Below are 9,819 nucleotides of genomic sequence, written 5' to 3' on the forward strand. Positions count from 1 at the left end.
GTGGCTTAGTGTCGAGAAGACCCGAAAGTAAATCACGAGACTGGGAGAGAAAAACGGGATCTTTTAAACACCGCGGGTTCATACGCCAGAACGGCGGTGACCGGGGTATCGCGAAAGTATCAAAAAATTGGCACGAAATCGCATCGTGATCTGAAAAACCGGACGGGATATGACGAACGTTTTTTAAGCGGAAATTCGAACGAACGTACATTCGGTCTAAACGAGCGGAGATTAGTTTGCCGTGATTTTTCGCACGCCAGGTGAAACTTTGAGAGTCAGAATTTAGATGACGAAAAGCGTCAAAAAGGTCAAAATCGGAAACGAGGTCATTTAAATTTTGGCAAAGAGAAAATCGGTATTCGGTACAATTTTTACGATCAATAGGAGATAAACAACAATTAAAATCGCCAAAAAGAATAACGGTATCCGCAGGATTAATTTTGTCAATAAAATTTCGAATGTAGTTCAGGGTGTCAATCGCGACTTTATCACTCGAGGACGAAATGTAAACGCAAAATAGATGAACCGGGGTCTCCGGGGAGAGAAGCCCAGCGTTAAATTTAAACAAACGTCGCGAAAAGAATTAAAGTAATTTACGTAAGGATGGAGAGAGGGATGAATCGCGATTGACACACCTGAACTGCGCGGCGCCAGTGAAGGCGCGTGGTAAAAAATGTAGGGCCATTGAGACCAAATGTAAGAGTTAGCAAATTTTGAATTTACGTAAGTTTCTTGAAAGCAAATAATGTCCGGATTAAAACGGGTCACGAAATCACGCGCGCGGATGGACGTTAAGTCCTGACTAATGCCGCGAACATTTAAAGACAACAATTTAAAAACCATAAATAAAATAAAAAATATATAAATAAATAAGAATAACAAAAAAAAATATACGTTCGAAAAGTTAGTTCTCTTGAGAGGACTGCTCGATGTCTGAAAAGTTCGGAAACATGCCTCGAATGGCATTGGCAAGACGATAGTATTTGTTGCGTTCATTCCTTCTAAGGTCATTAGGAAGTTGGGAAATTTCAGGATCGGTGTGACCGATGACTAGAATTTGTCGAGATAGTGCGTAGGTGTCGGTAGCGTCGTTAGTAACTTGTCGACAAAAATCACGAGCAACTTGCGTGGGAAAACCGAGGGTGAGGCTTATGCACTGCTTCACCTCGTCGCACGAGAAAGCGGGTTTAAAAAGCCCTTTGGGGTCAGCCCATTCATTAGTAGTAGAGTTAAAACGGTATTTCGTACCAGAGGTGCGCTTTTTCGGAGGTTGAGAACCAGGTGGTCCCATGTCCGTTTTTCGTTTGGTAGAAACTTCAGCAGAAGCTTTCGGCCGATTATTTTGGCGCTTTCTTCGAACCACCTTAACGGTGGGATCATTATCAAAGTCCATCTCTGCGTCTTGAAACTCGGTGTCCGAGCCAGAGACGATCTGCGATGGGGAAAGGGCAGGATCGGGAAGTACCTTGGCAGTAGTGTCGCTGGTAGTAGCGGGTGTTGTGACGATGACAGGACCAGACGCACTGGGGAGTTCAGTGCTGTCAGATGAGGTAGATGCTTTATTCTCAGTAGTAGGCGGTAAAGGCACTCTGGATTTGACGAAAGTAGTCGCATTGTCGGGGTTATTAGTAGCGGACGAAACTACTTTCTTTGGCGGCACTTTTTGGCAATCACGCACAATATGACCGGATTCTTTGCAATAAACGCAACGAACCGGTTCATTTACTGAAATCAGACATTTATCGTTATCAATGATAACCATAAAGTACTTTGGTAAGGCACGATAAGCTTCGTCAGATTCGAAGATTACAGATACTTCACGACGGGCGCTCTTAATGTGTTTAAACTCAGGAAGAGACACGGAGGCAGGGAGGGTGCGGACCCTTCCCTGAACGAGACCAAAACGCGACATTATGGAAACAATCATCGAATCTTCGACTACTGGTGAGACGTTTGAGAGCAGAATCCTTTTCGGCGCTATGCCAATCGGGAGACATTCCAGACGTTCATTACGAAAGTCAAGGCCATCTGCGATCAGCTGACGAGCCCATGTAGCGTCAGAGAAATAAATGAAAATGAAGCCATTATTACGAAAAATATCGGTAATAATTTTCGATGGTACGACTTTAGAGATAGCCACTAGGTAGTCTTCAATAGTGGTATTTCGATGCGCAGAACGGATACAAATACCTCTATCGTTCGGGTTTGCTAGGTGAGAAGGTCGACTAAACGAATACGTGTGTGGTAGTTTAAAACTCTCACTTGTAATACGCTCGGAGTTAGCGGTGGCGTTGGTGGTGGTGGCAGTAATGTCGGCCCACGACGAAGTAGTATTTTTTTCTTCCGGAGAAGGAATTGTAGTATCGGCAGAAGCAGCGGTAGTAGCGTCGCTGGGAGGAGTTGAAATAGCATCAGTAGCTATTGGAGTGAAAAACGCAAATGTTGGAGTCGGTCGAGGCGCAATGTCTTCTTGCGATCCCAAAGGAGCGAGCAAATCTTCAATCACGGCGTTCGAGTTAGCCATGGCTCGAGATTTGAAAAAAGAAATAATTCACGCGCGCGCGCGGAATTAAAATAAAAAAGTTTCAAAAGCTGATCTGGCCTAAAAACCCGAAAAAACTGAAATTCGGCAAACCGAAAATCGGCCATAAAACCGAAAAAATCGGTCGGAACTAGAAAATAACTACTAAATTCGATAGCGGAATAGTTTAAGCCGCAGAATAATATAAAAATCGCCGCCCGGAGGCACTTTAACCTGTCTAAATACTTTAAAAACACAGAGCGTTATAAGACACGTCACCGTACTTAAAGACGAGAGAGAGAGAGAGAGAGAGAGAGCTGTTGTGAGCGAATTATGCGAAATGCGTCTCGCTCATTAAATTTAAAGACATCCAAATAATCCTAAGATCGCCTGGGCCTTTCGTACATCGCCGTAAAACGTGGTAGAAAAATAAAATGGAGGAGGGGGTGGGCATGACAGTCAGAGATGAAGTTGAACAGCGCCAGCCTATAAGAATAAGGAGGGAAAAATCAAGGGGGTCACGGAAATAATAAAATAATCTCCCGGTGGATTTATCTTTGGGTATTAGGCTTAGTTTTCACTACAGCACGAATCGGCGCCAATTTCAACTTTGGAACTACGTGCGATATCAAAAAAATTATTGTTGATGAGTGAACCAATGAAAATTAATAAAATGTATATTTAACTTAATTTTTATAAATAAAATGACACGAAATAGGTTAAACTGGAAATAAATTTGGAATAAGTCCTACTTTGTTGATCTGGCGCTCGTTACATTGAGGATAACATTTTCAGCATTTCGTTACTACAACCTGTAAATCTAACCAGAACTGAGAAAATAAATATAAAAATAAAAACTAAGGTTTACTCCATGTTTACAACAAATTAATTTTTAATACCCTTAAATTTAAACTTTACATTTTCCGCCTATTACTATATTGTAAAGCTGGTCGTTGGCTTTTACATATCTTTCTAGTGACAATGACGTTAGTGAAACGGACATAAAAAGTACAATTTTGATCCCGGTTTCTTACGCTGGCTATGGTTTTGTAAAGACTTTGATGTCCCATCAGATTCTCTTTCGGGCAGTTTTTAGGACCAATAAAGTGTGTGGGCAAATTTCGATCACATGACTCAATTCTGTTAGGTTTCTCGGCCATCTTGGAACAAAACCGCCATTTTTCCAACGCGAGTTTCCGGAAATCTGCCTAACCGATTTATACAATTGAGGCATCAAACTAATTCCACGTGCCTAGCGTATCTCCAGAATCTCATACAGCGTCCCTTTTGCACAAAAGCCATAGGTAAACTACCAGAATACCTCCGAGCAAAACGGGAAAATAACCTGCCTTCGTTGTTATCCCTACTAACTAAGTTTTATATACACTTCAATAAAGTCCAATTTTATTTTTTGAAATACTTGTTTATTTATCTAAAACTTCTTCCTTTTACCTTTATTAAATGAGTCCTTAACCTCAACGAAATAAGCGGACTTTCTTTATCAGTTCCGCTCTTCTCCGAAAACTGTCTTATCTGAAATAATATTCTTGATTAGAGGCCTTTACAAGATAAACTCCGCCATATTTTCCCTCGCTAGATAAGAGAATCTCACGCCGCTGTGTTAATTGCTGAATGTCTACGTACAATGTAAAGATTGAAATTGAGAAGAGTCGCGAGTGCTTATTCGTAGAATTAATTATCCATCATTTAAGATCGGACATCATTGAACAGTACGACGGGTAACCTGTTTAAAATAATTTTAAATTTTAAAATGTTCCTCATCTCAATACGTGTTTTGGAAGACAGGGGACCAAGAACGTATTAAGATTACTGAGAACGTTTGCCACACCCAGAAGTATTGTTTAAGTTAGAGGGAAACTCGAGATGCAAAATGAAAAAGTAACTACACCTGTCACAGACTTGTTTTTAAATACACCTGTCACAAACTTGTTCCTTAATGTAACTAAAGCTTTTACATCTCGAAATCGATTACTGGTTATATTCGTGCGTTAAAAAATTCTACGGTATCAGAATTCTACGAGCTTACAGTTTCAAGCCCAAATGATGAGGGTGCATTTCTGGAATAGTTAGGTAGTGCGTCCGCTTCTAAAGGCTTTATAAGTCAGCGGAATTTGGTACTAACAAAACATAAAATTCTTGGCGCCATAAGTAACATGAGAAGAGTAAGCCCTGACACTTGTAATTTAGTTTCCGCCTGTTTTCTTAGAATCCTGATTTTTGAAGGTAACTTACGCTTCATTTTTAGGACCATTATAGATACTTATATCTTACGAGATTTTGAATAAGCTTGTGATTTCAACGAAGCGTTTCTTCCTCAACGAACGAAGCTGTTTGCGTTTTCAGCAGCTCTCTTGAAACTCACCTCCAGCATTTCTTATCTTATCTGGTGGAATATTACTTCAAATCGCGGAAAATATGTCCGGCAACTAAAATACAATAACATTCTGTGGAGGTAGGGTAGACGCGCTGTGCCAATTTGTCGTAGATTGACCAATTATTATTTTTTTAATTCTAGCAAGTTTCGTCTCAACCCCATCGAACAGCGCTGAGTTTTTATTTCAAACAGTCCTTCCACGGAAACAGACATTTCTAGAACATTTTTACCAGGTGAGTCAATCAACGTATAATTTAAGGCTTGAACCTTGAAGTGTGAATGATTTCGTTGGGTCAATTAGGGAATAAGACCGTCATGGGTCCGAGACGCCCATGTACCTCGAACGGAAATTGACGAGAACAACATCCGGCTGGGAAGATGGCTTTGGGAAAATAAACATTGTGAACCTTTGGTGAGTCTATTCATTAACTTATTGTGGTGAAGATTGCTGAGGGAAAAAGTGATTTAAAATTCTATCGTATTCCAGTACTTTGGTATTATGATGACAACCCTAGTATTTTCTACCTGCTGTTTACATTGATTGAACCAATTTTTCTCGGCCGAACAATGGTTTGGAAATTAATTTCTTAGCCTACCGTGCAATGAAAACCAATAAACATAAGTACGACTTTAAATACAAATGGCTGCACCTCTTTCCCTGTTTGGAGGTGCTGGTGATGGCTCGCAAGTTAGTTGAGGGGGTACCGTTCGCCGTTGCTACCTTATTTCCAAAACCAGGTTTCTTAAAATATTCAGTTACTAAAAATAATTACAATTAACGCATTCGCGTTTCACTACCTTTTTTCTAAAACCAGGTATGCAAAACAATTTAGTTTGAGTAATGATCATTTAAATTTAAAAACGAATCCATCACGATACCCATTGGGGCCCTCAGGAGCCCGTAACTTTGAGTTATTGATTTCTCAGCAACTGCTGAGTTCACAATTATAAAAGAGACGTCCATTTATTGCTTTTTTTAAATTGTATCTAGCTTGGGGCCCTTATATTTGGGAAATTGGTTTCTTGAAAACCGCTGAAACCACATGTAAAATATACGTTGATTCTTGAGGCATGAAATGTTGGCTTCTGTGGAACTAATATAACGGCAGGTGTGACTTGTTTACAGCTATTTTTAACGGTGCGTTTATTTAACTTACGCTGTTAATTTTGCAGCGTTGAGGTTTTACTTTAAAACTCCAAATGGTACTGAAAATATCATTGGGATTGAAGTATATAGATTTAACTCATATACGTTTAGTTGTGCATAGAAATATAAAATTTTAATACATAGTATTAAACTAAAATTTTCTTTTCCACCGTATCAAATTATTTTATGAAACTTAAAAGGTACCAATAGTGTTTATATTTTTGTCTACGGAGATATAAGGGTCTTTGGTCTAAAATTGATGAATAATCCGGCATTGGGATGGGACACGGTTGAACCCTGCAACCGGTAACTTACTTTTATTATTTTTCAAATATAAATTATTACCAATTTGAATCACAATTGATGGGTGAGACAAAGAACGTTTTAACATTTCTGAGAACTTATAAATAGATTTGATTTGCAGAAGCCAGAATTAATTTTTGTTAGACTAGTTAAACATAAGTAGGCAAGGATGAACAATACATCATGTATAACTTCTATTGCTACGCGTTGTGACTTTTACCAAAAATAATGGAACAAGGATTAAATTTGGTTAAATTAACATAACAAGATTATACCGAGCCAGTATGATCGGCCTTGATTTAATTGAACGACTTGGCGAGAGGTGTTTGTCAGCTTTGCCAATTGAAAAAGAGCTAATTTTATAGGAACAAGTCTATTATCTAAAGTTCACTTCAAATTTAAAAAAAATGAAATAAAATATGAAACCATAAAAAAGGAAATTAAAAATCAATTAATATTTTTCTCAGCAATATAAATAACGTAATTGGTTGTGCAATATTGTATGTGATTTTAAATAGTTTCTAACTAGGGCCTAAGCTTAAACTTGAGAGATAAGGTTTAATAATAAGTAAAAAAAGGAAAAAATATTATCTTTTAAGGGAAACGATTTTTAAATTGATAAGCCCTAAGATGTTTAATTTTCAGAATAAAGTGCGATTCTTAAAAGGTTCCGAAGTTTCTGCGTTCGCCTTAAAACCTTTGCGTTTTTATTTTATTTTCAGAAAAAGCAAGTGTTATATTAAATATTGAAATAATGGATGAAAAAATAAAGGAATTGTTCGAGGCAGTGAGGAATGGCAATAAAAAACGAGTTCTCTCACTCATCCAAGAAGGATTCGACGTCAACTGCAATTTCCCCTTTGATCTACATTTTACCATTTGGGAAGGATTCACTCCCTTGTGCCTGGCATCTTGGTATAACATATCAGATATCGTAAAACTCTTACTTACACACCGTGCCCTAGTTAATAAAGCAAGGGAAAAAGATGGCTTTGAAGCCACGCCGTTATGGATCGCGTCGGCGTGGGGTCATTTGGAAGTCGTTAAACTTTTAATTGAATACGGTGTGGACATTCATACAACCGGTAAAGAGCATGGTAACGAAGCCGCGCCATTATTTATCGCCTCAGCTGGGGGTCATTTGGAAGTTGTTAAACTTTTAATTGAACACGGAGCGGACATAAATACAACTGGGACAGATGAAGGCATTGAAGCCACGCCGTTATGGATCACCTCGCGAAATGGGCATTTGGAAGTAGTTAAACTTTTCATTGAACACGGAGCGAATATTCATAAATTGGGGAAAATGTATGACTTTGAAGCCACGCCATTATTTATCGCCTCAGCTGGGGGTCATTTGGAAGTTGTTCAACTTTTAATTGAACACGAAGCGGACATAAATAAAACCGGGAAAGATGGAGACATGGAAGCCACGCCGTTATGGATCACCTCACATAAGGGCCATTCGGAAGTTGTTAAACTTTTAATTGAACACGGAGCGAACATTCATAAATTGGGGAAAAAGTATGACTTTGAAGCCACGCCATTATTTATCGCCTCAGCTGGGGGTCATTTGGAAGTTGTAAAACTTTTAATTGAATACGGAGCGGACATAAATAAAACCGGGAAAGAGCATGGCAAGGAAGCCACGCCGTTATGGATCACCTCGCGTAATGGGCATTTGGAAGTTGTTAAACTTTTAATTGAACGCGGAGCGGACATAAATAAAACTGTGGAAATTGGTGGCATTGAAGCCACGCAGTTATGGTTCACCTCGCATGAGGGGTGGTCGAAGTTTGTTAAACTCCTTATTGACAACGGAGCATACGTAAATACCGCATCGAATGACGGTAGTACTCCTCTGTGGGCAGCATCAAAACAGGGACATTTAGATGTGGTAAAGGTATTAATTGAAAATGGAGCTCGATCGGATATTCCCAATCCTCAGGAAAACAACTCTACCCCCTTAAGCGCCGCTGCCGAATTGGGACAGTTCCATATAGCCAGGCTTCTAATTGAAAAGGGAGCTGACCTCCATTAGACTGATGACTTCAACAACTCGCCACTTCATATTGCGTGCGAGAAAGGATTCAAGGACATTGCCCTTCTCTTAATAAAGAATGGAGCTAATATCAATAATGTTAATGTGGGCACTTTGCCATCAAAAGTGGCTCTAATCGCTTCAACTTGATAGAGATGTTACTTCGTCAAGGAGCCGATGTTAAGGCACGGAACAAGGCTGGTTTATCTCCTTCTGATAAAGCCGAAATGTGCGGTCAATTTCAAATAAAAGCACTAATTTCATCCCAGAGGTGGATATCGACCAAAATGAAGGACGGTAAAAAAGCGAGCCATTCAGATATTCCGAAAGTTTCATTCGATGCCGGCCATGTTGTCAACAGCACTGATCAATTCAATAGCAGTCCTTCCAAGTTCATCCAAGAACATTTGAGTGAAGGCGCTGTTACGGTTGCAAAAGAGAGAGAGGGAAACATACCGATATTCTCCGCGGCTCAGGAGGACGAACAACCAGTAGTCAAAGCTGCAACGGGACCAAGGGGAAACGTCGAATATCCTGACATGTTCGAAGAAAGGCCAGCTCATTTGATGAACGGTTCGAGATTAGTGGCGAATGCGAAATATAAAGAGCCTCATAATGATGTCACAGTTGATATCAAAAACGAAATCGCAAAAGTCTCGAAAAGCCCATCGGCGGAAGAAACCATTAAAGAAACCGTCAGATTTAATTTTAACACTAGAAGTGATAATCAATTTGCATATTTGGTTGACACCCACCAAAAAAACATCACGAAATTTATAAATAAGTTCACGAACACGTTCGAGTTTATCTCGAAAGTACCCCAGACAATGAGCAAGAGCGTTGAGCTGAAGAACCTCAGTCTGTTGCAGTTGAAGAGGAAATACTCGCAGAAATTAGAACAAAGGGAAAAAGAAGCGGAACAACTTCGAGAGAGAATCGCTGGGATGCAGAAATACGCTCTCAACCTGAGCCAAGAGCGCCAAAAAGAGCGAGAAAAGTTTGCTCAAGAAAGGTGCCGCCTGGAGGGAGCACAGACGCTGCTCAACGCTCGAATTGAAGAGATTAAAATGAAACATGAAAAGAAATTGGACGAGGAACTGGAGAAGAGCCGGCGCGACTTAGAAACCCAGCGCGACGAGCTGCTAAAGGAAGGTGAGCGCCGCATCAAGAAACTGGAATCGCGCGTCGTCGAACTGGAACGGGAGAATCGAGCTGTGCGGGAGAAAAGTGAGTGTCTTGAGAGAGATTTTGAAAAGTTGGGCATCGAGTACGAAGAGAATCAGAACTTCAGCCAGTCATCTGGTAACGTCGAAGCGACGGTAGTAGTTAAAAAGAAGATTAAATTTAGGGGCGCTGCCGGCTTGCAGGAGGCCACCAAAGGATTGTGGGATAAATTACGCGGGGCTGGAGAA

The 9,819-nt window shown here is 40.1% G+C and overlaps 1 protein-coding gene across 1 annotated transcript; it reads left to right on the forward strand.

Moving 5' to 3' along the window:
• Window positions 1-4,929: 4,929 nt before the first annotated feature.
• On the forward strand, window positions 4,930-8,499 carry LOC149968946 (uncharacterized). Its single transcript, XM_090174036.1, has 4 exons — window positions 4,930-4,994; window positions 5,058-5,149; window positions 5,218-5,328; window positions 7,089-8,499. The coding sequence occupies exon 4, from the start codon at window positions 7,121-7,123 to the stop codon at window positions 8,405-8,407; it is 1,287 nt and encodes a 428-aa protein (XP_090030162.1). The 5' UTR covers window positions 4,930-4,994; window positions 5,058-5,149; window positions 5,218-5,328; window positions 7,089-7,120; the 3' UTR covers window positions 8,408-8,499.
• The last annotated feature ends 1,320 nt before the right edge of the window (window positions 8,500-9,819 follow it).

The sequence above is a fragment of the Leiobunum rupestre genome, chromosome 1 (genome assembly GCF_980474605.1).
Source record: "Leiobunum rupestre chromosome 1, qqLeiRupe1.1.hap1, whole genome shotgun sequence".
Classification (NCBI taxonomy): domain Eukaryota; kingdom Metazoa; phylum Arthropoda; class Arachnida; order Opiliones; family Sclerosomatidae; genus Leiobunum; species Leiobunum rupestre.